At 37.3% G+C, this 17389-nt stretch overlaps 1 protein-coding gene across 7 annotated transcripts in view; it reads left to right on the plus strand.

Annotated features, from left to right (window-relative positions):
• DPYSL5 (dihydropyrimidinase like 5) overlaps window positions 1-17389 on the plus strand; it is a 133994-nt gene that overhangs the window by 42505 nt on the left and 74100 nt on the right. For 4 of the 7 annotated variants that reach the window (XM_007475963.3, XM_007475966.3, XM_007475965.3 and 1 more), the window contains exon 2: window positions 12483-12747. In XM_007475963.3, coding sequence (XP_007476025.1) covers window positions 12487-12747 — 261 coding nt within the window. In that variant the 5' untranslated portion in view covers window positions 12483-12486. Of the gene's footprint in view, window positions 1-6308; window positions 6444-9696; window positions 9833-12482; window positions 12748-17389 lie in introns of those variants that run through there. The other 3 variants (XM_056813152.1, XM_056813153.1, XM_007475962.3) reach the window with 2 other exon arrangements.

The raw sequence follows: 17389 nt of genomic DNA on the forward strand, positions 1-17389 counted from the left end.
GAGGAGGGGAGGGAAAGAATATGAATCATGTAACTATGGAAAAATATTCTAGATTAATTAAATAAAAATTTTCAAATTAAAAAAAGATTATAAATGTTAAAGCACTATGTAAATGCTAGTTATGGTTATCATCAGCACAATAGGAATAATTATTCTATGATATATAATCAAATTCTATATTTGATTTCCAGTATCCCTAATTCTTTTTTGCTACCTCTTATTTCTGAAAACTCTAGTAAATTTCTGAAAATTATGTATTTCTGTATGATTGCAACTCGACAAAGATAATATTTTAGCATAGGAACATATTTGATGATAGTGGGGATCTGAAATGTTTTTGACAGTTTAGAGCAGAATTCAGTAAACTATTGCCTGAGGGCCAAATCTGACTTTCCACCTGTTTTTTATGGCCTATGAGTTTCCTATTCTTGGGTCACAGGCTATTAAAAAGCCTGGATTTGGGTCTATAGTAGTAGTTTGTCAACCTCTGTTCCAGAGGGTTAGGTTGAATCTAATAAGATGAAATTTAATAGGGATAAATGTAAAGTCTTACACCTGGGTTCAAAAAGTCATTGTCAAAAATATAAGATAGGAGAGGCATCATTGGATAGTGGTTTGTCTGAAAAGATATCTAGGGGTTTTAATGGAGAAAAGGTTCTTTATAAGCCAATAATTTGATGTGGCAGTCAGAAGAACTAAAGTGATCTTGGAATAATGAGGTGATGCCCCTTTCTATTCTGACCTTATTAGACCACTTCTAGAGTATCATATTCATTTTGGGTGTTACAGTTTTGGAAGGACATTAGGCTGGAATGTATCCTGAGAAAGACAACCAGGATGGTGAAGTGCCTCAAGTTAATGTAATCAGAGGATCGATAGAAATAAGCATGTGTTTAACATAGAAAGACTTATGGATGGGGGTGGGGGAAGGGAGAAAAGGGCAGAGAACTGATAGTTTTCTCCTAAGACTAAAGGACTGTAATGTGGGAAAGGGTTCGATTTGCCCTGTTTGGTCCCAGAAAGCAGAACCAGGAATTGATGAATAGAAATCAGAAAGAGGCAAATTTGTTTCATATGAGAAAAAATGGGATACCTCAGGAAGGCCTGAGTTCCTTCTCTTCAAGCACAGAAGCAGAGGCTCATGAATGACTTATTGGGTATGTTAGAGTGGACTTTCTTTTTAGTCTTCTTTTGCCCCACTCCATGTATGCTAAGGAGCAAGTCACATTCTGGCCTTTTCCTTGTACTTCACACATGACACTCTATTCCCTAACTCTGCCTTTTCTCTGACTTTCTCCCATGCCTACAATATTCTCTCTCTTCACTTCCACCTTCTGGCTTTCCTAGTTTCCTTTAAGAATCAGGTCAAATCCCACCTTCTGCAGAAAGCTTTTGCCAATCTCTTTCCCATTGCTAATATCTACCCTCTAAGATTATCCATCTTCACTGTAGATATTGTTTACATAGATTTTTATATACTGTCATCCATATCAGAATGTGAGCTTCCTGAGGGCTTCCAGAGATTCTAGAACTATGTTTTTACCTTTATTTGTATCTTCAGAGCTTAGCACAGTGCCTGATAACAGAGTAAAATTTTAATAAATGCTTATTGACTGACTGGACTAGATGGCTACTAAGGCCCCTTCTGATTCTAAAATTATGAGATTCTGGAAGAATATTTAGCAATCAAGTTAAGCAACAGGATTTGTGTTTTGTTGTTTAAGACTTTATTTTTGGACAGTGCTTTGCAATTTTTTTTAACTCTTGAGAGGTCCTGACAACTCATGAGAGATCCCAAGATCTTACTACATCAAAACATTACTACACAGTCAACCATGAGGGCTAGAAGCATTTGCTCTCTTATGGAATTGCAGGAAAGCCTAAGATGAGTGAATGTTAATGCACTTAAAGGGGAAGGTGAGGCAACATCATTATCTTTTTTAAACTTTTATTTTTAACTAACAAGCATTTATTTTTTCTCCCTCTCATCCACATTACAAAAAAAGAAAATCCTTATAACAAATATGCCTAGTGAAGCAAAACTAATGCTTACATTAGCTGTGTCCAAAAAATGATATTCTATTCTGCATGCTGAGTTCATCACTTCTTTATAAGTAGATAACATCATCATCCTTCCTTGGGAATTGTGATTGATAATTGCAATGATCAGAGTTCTTATATCTTTAGAAGTTAATTTGTCTTTACAATATTGCTATTACTGTAAAACATTTTCCTGGTTCTGCTGACTTCACCTGGAATCAATTCATATGAATCTTCCAAGGCAACCACCAACAAGAAGAGACTTGGCAAGACTATACATCTTAATATAGAGATGGGAATTATGAGAGATTTTGTGTCCACTATTCTGTACACCCATACAACTTAGCTCTCTATTAATCTTTCAGAACTCTTTTGTTTAAACTTTTGGTAATTTTTTAAAACCTTTATCTTCTACCTGAGAATCAATATTATGTATTGGTTCCAAGGCAGAAGAGTGGTAAAGGCTAGGCAATAGGGGTTAGGTGACTTGCCTAGGGTCACACAGCTAGGAAGTGTCTGAGGCCACATTTGAACCCAAGACCTCCTGTCTCTAGACCTGGCTCTCAAGTCACCTAGCTACCCAGCTGCCCCCCTTTTGGTACTTTTAAAAACATCGTTGTTATGCCATGTTTTATAAATTTTTTTGCAAAAGTACTAGATAAAAGTAGGGATAAATAATGCATTAGAAAACATTATTGCTTTTCCCATTGATCTGAAAATAATAGTTTCAGTCTTTGGGAAGATTCCAAAGGTTTTATGTATTTCTAAGAGATCCTTGTTATTCTGGGATTTTGTTGCTCACTGAATTTTGAAGTACTGTTAGGGTAGGCGTAATGGTAAGTAAGCAGTTCTCTGGCTCCAAACTGGAAATTTGACTTTTGACTTGAAAGGTTGTGGTAGGATTTCATGATAATATATCAAGCCACATACTTCTAGAAGCTGGGAATGGAAAGGAGCCTCAGAAGCCAGCTAATTCAACCTATGCATAAACAAACATCCCCTATATAACCCACCAAACAAGTGTTTATCTAACTTTTGCTCAAAGACCTCCAGTGAAGGAGAACACACTACCCCCTAACTTAATAAATGCTTATTGATTAATCTCAAATATCAAAGATAGAACTCAATTCAAACATTTATTAAGTACTTAGTATGCCCTGAATACTATGCTAGGGCTATAAAGAGCTTATTCCATTTTTGAAGAATTCTAATTGTTAAAAAGTTTTTACATCTCAAGCTAGAAATAATCTTTACTGCCTCCACTCATGGCTTTCCTAATTTTGTGCCCCGGTCCAAGCACAACAAGCCTCATCCCTGTTCCACAACATAGCCCTTCAAACTCTTGAAGATACCTATCATATCCTTTCACGCTCTTTTCTTTCCCAATCCTAAGTCTTCTCTTCTTCAGGCTGTTTCATGAGGGAATAGATTCCCTCACCTGGGAAGTCCTCAAGCAAAGGCTGGGTGACCACTTTCTGAGTATGTTAGTGAGAATTCTCTTCTGAAATGAGTTAGACTAAATGGTCCCCAAGGTCCATCCAACTCTCAAATTTTGTGTTTCTACAACTATAGGAAAGAGTTGGGCTATGTGAAATCAAAGGACCTTTTGCCTTCTCCTTTCTTCCTCCTCCCTCCAGTAGAAGATATTAAGAATGGATCTCTCTTCTCTTGACCCCACAAAGTGATGACAATGCTATATTTTAGTTCCACTAATCTGTTTCCTTAGATTCCCATTGACATTCTTCTTTGAACTTTTCTTTGTATTAAGATCACAGTATCTGGGGACAGTAAGTTGGCTTAGTGCAGACCCAGAGATGGGAGGTCCTAGGTTCAAATGTGGCCACAGACACTGCCTAGCTGTGTGACCCTGGGCAAGTCACTTAACCCCATTGCCTAGCTCTCATCACTCTTCTGCCTTGGAACTAATACACAGTATTGATTTTAAGATAAAAGGGAAGGATTTTTTAAAAAATCAAAGCATCTAATATAGTGCTTGAGCCCAGGTTTTATGACCTCCAAGCTAACACCTAGGTTCTAGGTTTATAAACAAACCATAGTATCTTTGATAATGTAGGCTATCCAATCTTAATTATAAACATTCTAATTTTTCCACAAAATTTAAAATTACCACTTAAATATGAATTATATGTTATGTGCTTTTAAGTATACTGGATTCTAGGCAGAACTTCAACACCAATCAGTATATACCACCCCCAACCATTTCTACATTTCTCTTTTTTCCATGGATTCTATCCTTTTATCCAGTTCACCATGTGATATTACTTACCATGCATTGGGAGACAAGACTGTCTCTGCCTCTAAAAACACACAAGTTCTCTTTGACTGAGGTGGCTGAGCTCTCTCTACCTGGCTCACAACCCTTACCTACTTAATGAATTGAAACTTGAAGCACAAATTAGTTTCCTGACCTTTGTCCATTTTTAAAAGACACAGTAAAACTAGTTTGGTTTTTACTGGCACAAATTTAGCAAATTGATTCAACCTCATTCCACTGTTGTTTTGTATCATTGTGGGGAAATTTCCATTGCTTTAGCTATTCATCTCCTTTCTTTTCATCTCCTCTCTGCTGTCTTCCTTCCTGAATCTTCCAAGGTAGAGATCCTCCTCCTTGCCAGTTCCCAAGTCCTTTTGCCAAATTGACACAGACAGTAGTAGGTCAGCTCCTTTGCTTTTCTCCTGTGGGTAAGAATGATACTGAGGATCAAAAGTCCATGGAATCATATTATCTAAGTGTAAGAAGAGCCAGGGTTTACTATCAGCTGTTTCATTGGAGCTGCCAGCCTGCAAGCGAGTGGTGCTTTTCTTAATCTTTCTCTTTAACAGGAGAGTCCCAAGCAAAGGTACTTTGCAAATTAGAAAACGCTCTATAAATGTAGGTCTTTATATTATTATATATTATTAGCCCCTTTTGAGAAGCTTGGGGGGGGTAGAGACTACATAGTAGTTATCTAACCCAGTGTCCAATGTCTGTGTGACCTGGAAACCAAAACTGATCTCTTCACAATGGTCAGGAAGAAAGATCCATTAACCATTATTAAACTCCTTTATTAAGCTATATTGATATTTAGTATCAATTCTAAAAAACTAAGGATTTTTAAAAAATCTCCTCAGGGATAGAGGTGGTTTTATTTTTTCTCTGGTAGCTAGCCTGAGCAATCAGCCCAGTGCCCAGGACAGAATAGGCACTTAATAAATGCTTGTTGATTGATTGATCCCAAATATCAAAGATGGAATGAAATTTATTTATTAGGCACCTACTATGTGCTGTGCTAAGTGCTATGCTAGGTGTTAGAACTATAAAGACAAAAAAGAAACAGTCCTTACCCTCCAGGGTCTTGTATTCTGCTGAAATATCTGAGCTTTTTTGGAAAAGTGACAATTGCTTATTTTTAAAATATCTTATCTCTTTTTAACCTTGTGAAGTAGGTAATCTAGAACTTATTTTATTTTTCTGCTGAAGAAATGGGCTCAAGGAGAATAATAGTTCTTTTTTTTTTTAATATACTTTTTTTTAGCTTTACAATACCTTAGGAGGTTGGTATTCTGGGTGTTTTTATTTTGAAGAAGCTCAGGAGTTTAAGTAATGTGGGAAGTACCAGAAATGGATATGAAAGCTAGGTCTTGGTCCATAAAAAACTAAGAAACCTAAACTGTGATACATAAGTGGTCATCCAGAGTCCACTTGAAGATTTCCATGGAGAGAAGGTCTTTCACCTCTCACCACAGTCCACTTCAGTTTTGAATAACTCTCATTGTTAGATCATTCTTCTTGGTTGATATCAGGCCTAAAGATGGAAAGCATTACAAAGATGAGTATCATTTTGGGGAAATGACCTGGCCCTGATTCCTTAAAGTGTCTTAAAATGAAAATAATTGGTGGCAGTAACCCTTGCTCATCTAAATGGCCAGGAATTGCATATAGTAGAAGACAGATGGACTAGCTTTCTGGCTCTAGACTTACACATTAAGTCTGGCTCTAAACATTAAAATTATAACACAGATGCCTTGAAACATTTCTTCTAAAGAGCTCATTTTTGCATAAAAATAGGCAAGTAGAATAATTCTGTTGAATTCTTCAGTGATCTGACCACATCTGAAGTATCACATCCAGTTGCAGACACCATACTTTAAACAAAGACATTGAGAAACTAGATTTCATAACAGAGGTTTAGCAAACAGAATTTTATTGTAAGCTCCTTGAGAATAGAGACTGTCTCTTGCCTTTCTTGGTATCCCCAGAGTTTTGTATAGTTCCTGGCACATAATCAGTGTCATTGATTGATGAAGAATCTGGAAACTATATCTGATGAGAATAATTGGAAACAGAAGAAGAGAGGACTAAGGAAAGACATGATAGCTGTCTTCAAATTCTTGAAGGACTGGTAAGAGAGAATAAGATTTACTTTGTCTTGTTCCTGAAAGTAGGATCAGGACAAAATCAGCAAGTCCCTAATATATGCCAGGCACTGTGATCTAATAGGCAAATGGTTTAGGAAGGCAAGCTTCAAGTCATTATACGGAAGAGAAGTAGTGTGGCACTGTGAATAGAGGAATTACTTTAGAACCAGAAAGATTCAGGTTCTGACTCTTGACACACATTGATGGCTATACAACTCAAAGCAAGTCATTTAAATTTTCAGTGCCCCTTAGGCAACTACATCCAAACTACATAAGTTCTCTACTCTGATGAACTCAATTTTTTTTAGGAATATTTGTAAATATTCTATTTTATTAAATAATCATACTTTCCCCTGAAAGAATATAGTCAAGTTTTGATGGGTAGATGATTCTTGATTGTAACCAAATTCCCTTGCTTTCTGGAATATCATATTCCAAGCTTTCTGGCCCTTCAATGTGGAAGCTACCAGATTCTATGTAATTCTGACAGGCTCCATGGATATTTGAATTTCCTTTTTCTGGCTACTTCCAGTATTTTCTCCTTGGCTAGGAGCTCTCAAACTTGGCTATAACATTCCTGGTAGTTGTCATTTGAAGATTTATTATAGGAGGTGATCTGTGGATTCTTTCAATTTTTATTTTACCCTCTTGTTCAAGAATATCGGGTCAGCTTTCTTTGATAATTTCTTTTAATATAATGTCTAGGTTGTTGTTTTTTGTCATGACTTTCAGAAAGTTCAATAATTCTTAAATTGTCTCTCCTGGATCTATTATTGAGGTCAGTTGTTTTTTTCAATGAGGTATTTCATGTTTTCTATTTTTTCATTTTTTTGATTTTGTGTTGTTTCTTGATGTCTCATGAAGTCATTAGCTTCTATATTTCCCCAATTCTAATTTTTAAAGACTGAATTTCTTCCATGACCTTTTGATCCTCCTTTTCCATTTGATTTGGTCCTTTTCTTGGAACTTTTCATTGCACTCTTTTCTTCACTGGATTTTTTGCTTCTTTTTCCATTGGGTCAGTTCTGTTTTTTAGGAAATTCTTTTCTTCATTGGATTTTTGTGCCTCTTTGTCCAATTGACTGATTTTGCTTTTGAAGCTGTTATTATTTTGTATTACTTTCATTTCTTTTCCCCATTTTCCTTCAACCTGTCTTATTTGATTTCTGGGTTCCTTTTTGAATTCTTCCAAATATTGAGATCCATTTTCATTTTTATTTGAAGTTTTGCATGTGGTTACTTGGATCTCACCATACCTTATTGACTTTGTGTTTCACTCTTTGCCACCATAGAAATTTTCTAGGATTAAGTGTTTCTTTTGCTGTTTGTTCATTTTCCCAGCCTATTTTTGCTTGTGAACTGGTAATTCTGAGAGCTGATGATTATCTCTTCTGCTGCTGCTTTGCAGGGTTTGGCACTGTGAGCTTTTTTGTCTTGGAGCTAGATCTTCACTGCAGTGCAGGCCTGAAAGGTTCAAGTACTATGAACTTCTGGACCTCACCGTGATCTCGTGCCAGGGCCTAGGACTTCAAGGGAGTAGGTCTAGGATGCTCTGTTGTTGGTGTAGTCCAGGTCCCAGGATCCTGAAGTTGACCTATGCCGAGGCTTGGAGCCTGGCATAGTAGGTAAAGGGGGGTGGTCAGCCAGCATTCCTGTGTGCAGTTTTGCTTCTGGTTTCCCCTTATCCCATGTAAATCAACTCTCTGCCCATATTTAAAATTGTATTCAGTGGGAGAGTCCCTTTACTCCATCTTGCTGTTGGATTTTGACTCCTGTCATTTGGAGGCACTTTTTACAAATTGGTTTGGAAGGACTGTCAGAGTGGTTTCAGCTTTCATTGCTACTAAGCCATTATTGTGGCTCCCCAACTCCTCCCGTGCATTTTATTTTAAGCCCTTACCTATAGTCTTAGAATCAAGTGGTAAAGGCTAGGCAGTGGAGGTTAAGTGACTTGCCCAGGGTCACACAGCTAGGAAATGTCTGAGGCCATATTTGAACCCAGGTCCTCCTAACTCCAGGACTAGAGTTCTATCCACTAAGCCACCTAGCTGTCCCCAGAACTCATTATTTTTATTCAAGTAATTTCTAACAATTAAAATGATTCAGCAATGGAGTAACGTGGCTTTGTGATACTCTTCCTTGTCACTAGGAGTGTTAAGTCAGAGGTGAAGTGACTGACTAAATAGCCTATAAGGTTTCTTCCAACTCTAAGACTATGACACTATATTCTATGGAAAACAACATTGCAATTTTATTTCTAAAGTAGAAAAAAACCTATGTGGATTCCCTGGAGTTGCAGTGTTTGCTACTTACTTATAAGGCCGAGCCCTTTTATCCTCTGAAGAGCCATTGACCTAAATACAGGAAAAGGCAGTCTAATCTACACCCTCTTTTCCTTAGAGAGAAAAGATTCAGCTTGATTGCTTTTAAAATTTAAGAATCAAAAACAAAATTTTCCTCAATAGTTACAACAAAGCATTGAAAAATATGCTTTCATTTCATATTATAGTCATTTAAGAAGGGCACTTGAGGATAGGAGGTAGAAAGGAGGAAGGAGAAGAAGGAAGGGGAAAGAAGAAAGAAGGTAAGAGGGAAGAGAGAAAGAAAGGAGAGAGATTGAGAGGCAACAGAGAGGCAGAGGTTGGGATGTAGTAGATTCTCAAGTGAGTGTTAACAGAAGGTAAACTGCTTTTTGAGATGATATCTTAGGTTATAGGCAGTAAATTACAGCAATAATCTGTTTTCCTGTATATGAGGATGCCTTCCTCCAGGGCAGATCATAAACTATCTTCAACTTAGTAGATCAATCCTGAGGCTTAAGGACTTGCCACGGATCATAGAGCTAGCAAATGTCACATGTGGTATTTGAACTCAGGTCTCCTTTCCTTTGGGTCTAGCACCATTCACAGTGCCACACTTCCTCTCAGAATAATTCACATTTGGAGGCAGAAGGACTTGGGTTCAAATACTAATTCTGCCATTTATTAGATGCATGATCCTGGGTAAATAAGTTCCTGAAGACCAATCTACTATGTTACAGATGGGTTTGCAATCCACATTGGAATAGGAGATCCCCAACTGGGAGTGCTCCATGTGGACGTATTTGCATAGTTATTCCATTAGAGGCTCCGCTCTGAATGTGGGTCATAGCTGTCTATCAAAAGGGAAATCATTTGTAGACTATAGCAGTGGGTGCTAGAATGTATCCTCCCCACAACACTCTCCTTCTTGCCACAGTCAAGTTATAGGTTCTCTTCAGCCCACAACCCAGAGGTCTTCACCCTTGCCCTAAGTGTTTAATCTGCCACACAGTGAAACAACTGTAACTTCTAAAATGCCTGCTGGGGGAACTTCTCAAGGAAATATGATACAGGTAATAACTCATTATGATAAACACATAGGACAAGTATCACATTCGTCTGAACTGTTGAACACACTGTCAAAGTTGCATTCTTAGTTGCTCTATGTGGAGAAGTAGTGCGTGTGGCTTCTGGTAGTCATGTCCACTTTAGTTATTTTCCTATTGATGGTAACAGATTAACTATTTAAATGATGAATGTTATTCTGGTGATTACAGATTCTGCTCATCCACAGGATTCTTGAAGAATCTGTTGTAGTTTGGAGTTAAGAAAAAAAGCAATGGGGAGGAGACGAGTCTATCATACTGGGCAATTTTCTTTGAGCTTAATTGTCCTGAGTAACATTTTCCAAAAAGTAAAGCAATAGCTCTGAAGGAAAGATTATTGAATAGATCAAAATTCCCAAATTCCTAAATACAGATAGCAAAATTGATTTCTAAGCTGTATCGGACCCATATGAGATAGTTATAGTAGAGAATGATTTAGATGTTAAAAGACCCCGATTTGAGTCTTGCATCTCACACATTATTGGCTGTGTGTCTCTGGGCAAGTCATTTAACCTCTTAGTGTGCTCAGATGAGTCCCTAAGCCTAAATTGCAGAGCAGTTGATTGGCAGAGATTTCTCAACTTAGAGTTATCAATACTGATTACGAAAGAGACAAAGACAGAGACAGACGGGGAGGAGAGAGAGATGAAAACATACTTTAGATCTTAATTACAATAGAAATGCAAATTAAATAAAACTAACTTTTAATCTCATCCTTCAAATTGGAAAGATGACAAAAGATGAGATAGTCCATTTTGGGAAGGGCTAAAAAAGATAGGCACACTGCTAGGGGAACTGTGAATTGTTCTAACTAACAATTTGGGGGGGAAAAGTAAATTGTTCCTACATTTGACCCAAGGATCCCCGTTCCAAGTATATACCTCAAGGATGTCAAAGATAAAAAGAAAAATTTCATGTCTATCAGAATATTCACAATACTTTCTTGTAGTGGCAGAGAACTAGAAAGAAAGCAAGGAGGAATGCTATGCAAAGTGTGATATTCAAAGGCTATTTAATGTTATACTTGTTTAAAGGATTAGGAATATAATAAAATCAGATACATGGAAAGGTATTGGAATTAGTACAAAACCAAGAAAAGACCATACGTTTATCTAGTCTCAGCAATACAACAATCCAGGACAATTCTGAGGGATTTAGGACAAGGAATGCTATCCACCTCCAGAGAAAGAACTGTTGGAGTCAGATGCAGATCAAAGCATGAGATTTTTCCATTATTTGGGTTTATGTTTTGGGTTTGGGGTTTTATATGATAACTCACCTACAAAAATGAGCAATATAAAAGAAAACAAATTAAACAATTAAAAAAACATTTACGACTACAGAAATATAATGGAAAGAACAATAAAATGCAGCCATATGCCATGGAATTATAAGACTCCATTTTGGCCCTAGAAAAATGAAATGCCTTCTTTTATTGGAAAGGTGAGGGATTACATGAATGCAAAATTGCAAACACTATCAGACACCCTGGCTTTCTATTGGTTAGTTTTACTTCACTGGTTTTCTTAGTTACGCCCTATATAACTCGCCCTCTTAGACACACTATAGTGAGAGGAAGGGTATACCTGAAGATAGAGATAAGTACGAACCTGTAATTTCACTGGTCCAGGGAGCTTCCAGATGAGAAAACCCTTCTATTAGTTGCAGGTCAGCACCTCATCTGCAACTGTTGTCTTAAAGAGTTGCACAAAGAGGTTAGTTATTTATCCAGAATCACGTAACCAGTGTGTATCAAAGGCCCCCTTGAATTCTGGTCTTTCTGGCTACAAGGTACTACTTTGTAGCTTCCTCTCTATCTTGATTTACAAAATGACTTGTATAAAAACAAAAGACATCAATAATGCTGAGATGGCCTGATTGGAACAGATAAATGGATCTGAGGAAGGGGATGGGTGAGCTATAAGTGACCTGTAAGCCTGACAAAGAGAAGTGAAAGTGGATTTGCAATTTAATTCAGGATCACCTAATCTCAGCAAACCATGACCCTACTCCTGGGCAGTATGGAGAGATCACTTAGTGTCTTTAGGTTCCTCACAGTAGGAATCTACCATTATCAGCTCAGGACTCCCCAAACTTCTAATGAGATATGACTCTTTATGGGAGCCCCAGCCAACTTACCTTGTCTGGAAAGGGTTCAGCTGAAATGTAATGAGTCTGGAGGCAGTTGAGTGGCTCAGTGGATTGAGACCCAGATCCAGAGATAAGAGGTCTTGGGTTCAAATCTGACCTCAGACACTTCCTAGTTGTGTGAACCTGGGCAAGTCACTTAACCCCCATTGCCTAGCCCACCCTTCTGCTTTGGAACCAATACAGAGTATTGATGCTAAGATAGAAGGTAAAGGTTTGAAAAAAAAAAAAAGAAAAAATGTAATGAGCTGACAGCCTTTTGACTTAGTCTATATGGCTCCTGTTATGGCATAGCATACTTAGTGTGGTTATGTCATAATTTCCAAGCAAGCAAGTCTTGCTCCTTCCTCATAGTTTGCTAGGTCTTATCTGTCCAGGACTTGGGGACAGTGTTTTGCCATGATGGGGAATGGAATGATCTGACTGTCCCTGAGAAAGAACTTTAATGTGTGGTATGTTCTCTCCTTAGGAAAATGCTTGCCAATTCAGCCAGTGTAAGGATTCTCATCAAAGGAGGCAAGGTAGTAAATGATGACTGCACCCATGAGGCTGACGTCTATATTGAAAACGGCATCATTCAGCAGGTGGGAAGAGAACTCATGATTCCGGGAGGAGCCAAGGTGATAGATGCAACTGGAAAATTGGTGATTCCTGGGGGCATAGATACCAGCACTCACTTCCACCAGACCTTTATGAATGCTACCTGCGTGGATGATTTTTACCATGGAACGAAGGTATTGTTGGCATTGCTTGGGTTGACCCTTTTGATTCATTCTGCTGCTCTTGGAAAAAATAGCATTTTAGGACCAAGAAAATATGGTTATTTCTTAGTGTTTTTAGTAAATCTGGGAGAGCCCTTGGAATTTGAGCACCTCATTCACTGTGCCCAAAGGATGGGAGAATAGCCATATCTGTTTTGAGGAATTTACTTTTCAGAATGACTTTTAAAATTATTTCAGTCAGTATCCTTTTAGCCTTTGAGGAAACTGTGGAAAGAGAGGAGGGCGCAAAGTAAACTAGTCTTGCAGGTTGAGTGCTTGGCTATGACCCCAAACTAATTTTCATATATGATAGAATTCTGTAGGACAATACAAATGAAGAAGGTTGGGTAGGGGAGGAGGAAGGTTTCTTTGCTTTTTAAGGTATAGATGGATATATATATATATATATATATACACACACACATATATTTATATATATAGATGGATATATAGATATAGATATTTGTATTCATAGAAGGCTTCAGTCTCCTTTTCAGTGAGTTATCTGCTCTTCTTTTGGAGACTAGAAATTGGAATTTTGGTCAATTGTTTCTCATTGTCATTCATCATTATCCCTTAAAAACAGTCTTGCAAAATGCTATTAAGCTCTATTTTTAGTTTGAGTGGATTGTAGCACTAACAACATCTAACATTTACTGAACTGGATCTGAATTGCTTTTGTTAAGTCATAAGTAATTAGTTCCTGAATAAAAATATACCATCACTTGTAATGTGTGGGGATATGTGGAGGTGTATATGTAATTTTTTATGAAATGAACATATGATTTCACTGTTGTAAGGAACTAATATGCATGGTGATCAGGAGAAAGACCTATTTTATGTGTGATAGAGAGGGAGAAGGAGGGAGTGAGACAGAGTAGGAGGGAGGGAAGGAGAGAGGGGGGAGGGAGAGGGAGAAGGGAGAGGAGAGGAGAAGTGAGAGAGGAGAGATGGATGGATGGATGGATGGATGGATGGATGGATGGATGGATGGCTACAATAAGGTAAATAGACAAACACAGATAGATACAGAAACAGATATAGACAAGAGAGATCATAACCTGATTTTTTTATATTAATCCCAATCTTTAGATTGACAAAACTAATTGAACCCACTGAAGAATATGACTATTTCATTTCTAAGTCTAAGTCTTAAACAACAAATACTTGAGAATACTAAATGCTAGGCAGTTTGGCATTTCAAAGGGCCTCTGATTTCACTGGGGTGGAGGCTCCCCTCCTGCCACAGATTGGAACCCATTCTTTATTCTGTGAAATTCTTATTCGTGTCTTTGCAGAAGATCAATCAAAATATTGAAACTCTGTCTTTTAGGTCTTTTTAGTATTCATTGTATACCAGTGCAATATCAGACTGTGCCTTCTTTCTTGCTGAATAATAATGATCATGATATTGATAAAGCATTTTAAAATGTGTAAAACAGTATATATAGACATACAAATGCATATGCGTGTTTACACATGTGTACATACATATTCATGTGTGTTTACATATATGTTCTCATTTGCTCCACACATCTGGTCCTTTTCCAGTCTTGGATGTCTTTGATGCTACATCTTGTAAATAAGTCATCATTGGGAATACATGCTCTATGTCTCTCCATGATACTTTAGGTAACCTACAATTCTGATTCTCTGAGATGCATGGTGCTCAGTAATTTGCAGCTACATAACATCCTTGGGCCAATAGGGATGTTGAAAAGCTGGCCTTTTTTGTCAGGAAACAGCTTAGGATTGATTGATTGATTGGTTGGTTGAATGAATGAATGAATGAATGAATGAATGAATGAATGAATGAATGAAGTATTCATTAAGTGCTTACTGTGTCTATAGCACCATGCTAAGTCAAATAGGAAAGCAAAAGTTTCTGCTTTTTCCAAGGAATCACTGAAAATGCTTGCCATTTCCCAAATGCAATTGAATCTGCTCTCCTCCTCCTATTCAGTTCTTGGTCCAGCTCACCATTCTTGGATTTCATACATATATGTATTCATACAGAAACACACATCTACATTTGTAGATTGCTTCGCAGACATTTAATTGGATCTAGAGCCTGATGCTGCAGTAATCTCACAAAACCTGCCAGTTTCTCAAAGGACAGGCTGGCTTTAAAATTTTATTTTCCATTTTTTCATTAATCAGCACATCACGGATAGCAAGATCTCATGGAAAATGTTCAACTTCATATTACCAGTTTGCCTTTGTATAGGACTTCTCCACACATAATGTTTAAAACATAACCTTCATTTTATTGGGCTTCTCACTCCTTGGAGAGCAGCTACCCATACAAAGCTATTTATGCACATTGGTGCTCAAGATCATAGTATTCAAGGCACAGCTGACTATTTCTGCAACTTCTGATGACATTTGGAGCTTAGCATTGAAAGTTTTGGCAGGGGAATTAGAACATATGAGCAACACCTTCACCAACCTAACAGTTTCCAAAATGTTCAGAAGTGTATTCTATCCAGGGAAATAAAAGAAATTAGATTGTAAACTATAAACTAGGATAAATTGCATTTCTTTGTTGAACCCCAAGCCAAACCTAAATATATTTTATTGAATCAAAAACCAAACCAGAGTTTAATATCAAAATTTTCCCCACTTGACCATTTCCTTTCTTATTTTACTGTCATTGATTTATTTGTGCAAAAGCCATCACATTTTATGTAGTTGAATTATCTTATTTTCTCTCTTATGATCACCTCTCTTCTTTGTTTTGTTAAGAATTCCCCCTCAGTCATAGTTGTGAAAGGTCAGTCAGTCAATACACATTTATTTCACCTACTATGTGCCAGGCCCTCTGTTAAGCTTTAGGGGTACAAAGGAAGGCAAAAGGCAGTTCCTGCTCTCAAGGAGCTCACAGTCAAATGGGGAAGACAAAGTGCAAACAACTATAAACAAGCTTATTCTATGTAAGCTGAAGAGATTGTTAATAATCAACAGAGGGAAATTAAGGGAGGTTGGGAAGGCATTCTTCTAGAAGGTGGGGTTTCAGCTGAGACTTGATGGAAGCTGGGAGAAAGAAGTATAGAGAAAGAATGCCAGAAGGGAAAAGGCAGCCAGTGAAAATGCCCAAAATTCCTACAAAGTGTTGGGACATTGAATGTCTTGTTTAAAAGCAAAGACCAGAAAAGGGAAACTAGATGGCTCAGTAGATTGAGAGCCTAGAGACAGGAGATCCTGGGTTCAAATTTGGCCTCAGACACTTCCTAGCTGTGTGACCCTGGGAAAGTCACTTAACCCCCATTGCCTAGCCTTTACCACACTTTTGCCTTGGAACCAAAACACAGTATTGATTCTAAGACACAACATAGGGGTTTAAAAATAAGATAAAATTTAAAAGAACAGCAAGGATACTAGAAACCAATGTCACTGGATTGCAAAGTCTGTGGGGAGGGCAGGAGTGAAGGATGTAAGAACACTTGAAAACACTCATAAAGGCTAGAGGGTAGGGGAAGGGAAATTATGAAATACTTCGAATGTAAAACAGGGGAAATGATGTTCTATATTGATCCTGGGGGTGCTATGTTCTATCTATGGGTTGTTTTTGTTTTAAAAATAAGTATTGACCCTTTTTTATAAACTTAGGTCTCATATTCATTTGGAAATGAGACCAAGTCTAAATCTATTCTCTAATATAATGATTTCCATTTTGCTGGCCATTTTTGTTGGTTAGGAAGGCTTCCCAGTAGTTTATGTTCTTGGGTTTATTGAACATTGGGTTATTGTTGAACCAAAGTGTTGTTTTCAAATAAACTAGTAAGTGTCACTTAGAACTAAAAGAAATCCTGTATATTTCAAAGGACCTCTTCATCAGAAAAAATCAGGGGAGTCAAACTTTCTTTGAACTAAAATAAATATTCAATAAGAGTCCTTTATTACATCTTTAGATGTAACTGCATTTAAGTTGGGGAGGAAAAGAAGGTGTCTTTATTCCTTTTGTGATAGATAACCTGACATCTTAGCATCAATTCCATCCTGACTCCATACTATCTAGTCTCGGAACCTCATTAATGTTTTCTTAATGGTAAACCTTTCTTGGTGGCTGCCAATCAAATCCTGCTATTAGTATTAAATACTCTTTTGTGTGAAAAAAATGACTGCAGGATCTTGCTGCTAATTTTTGCACTTAGCAGTGTTCTCTGTGGGATCATTCCTGTTGTACCATGTACTTGTCTTACATTAAAGTTAAGACAATGCAGAATTGATCATGCTTTAAAAAAATTTAATTGGCATTGCTATCTTTTGTTTTCACCTATATTTCCCATATCCTGGAAATCCTTTATCAATATGTAAAATATTTACTGATAGAAAAGATTGATGTTATCGATATTATGATCTGCAGAGATGATCATAAAAATAAATTTTGTTTATTCAGTGTTTTTAATCCCTAATTTTTAATTATGTGAATTGGCAAGATTTGACTATGTACTAAAGAGGAAATGGTCCCATATTAGCGAATTTGTGATCTGAAATGTTAATGAAAAGTAACATAGTCTAAAGAGCATTGAACAGATATGAGCCTGTGCTCTTTCTGCCACTAACTAGGGAACCATGGACAAGTCATTTGATTATTTTCTAGGCCCTGGTTTCC

This window comes from Monodelphis domestica, chromosome 1, assembly GCF_027887165.1.
Source record: "Monodelphis domestica isolate mMonDom1 chromosome 1, mMonDom1.pri, whole genome shotgun sequence".
NCBI lineage: Eukaryota > Metazoa > Chordata > Mammalia > Didelphimorphia > Didelphidae > Monodelphis > Monodelphis domestica.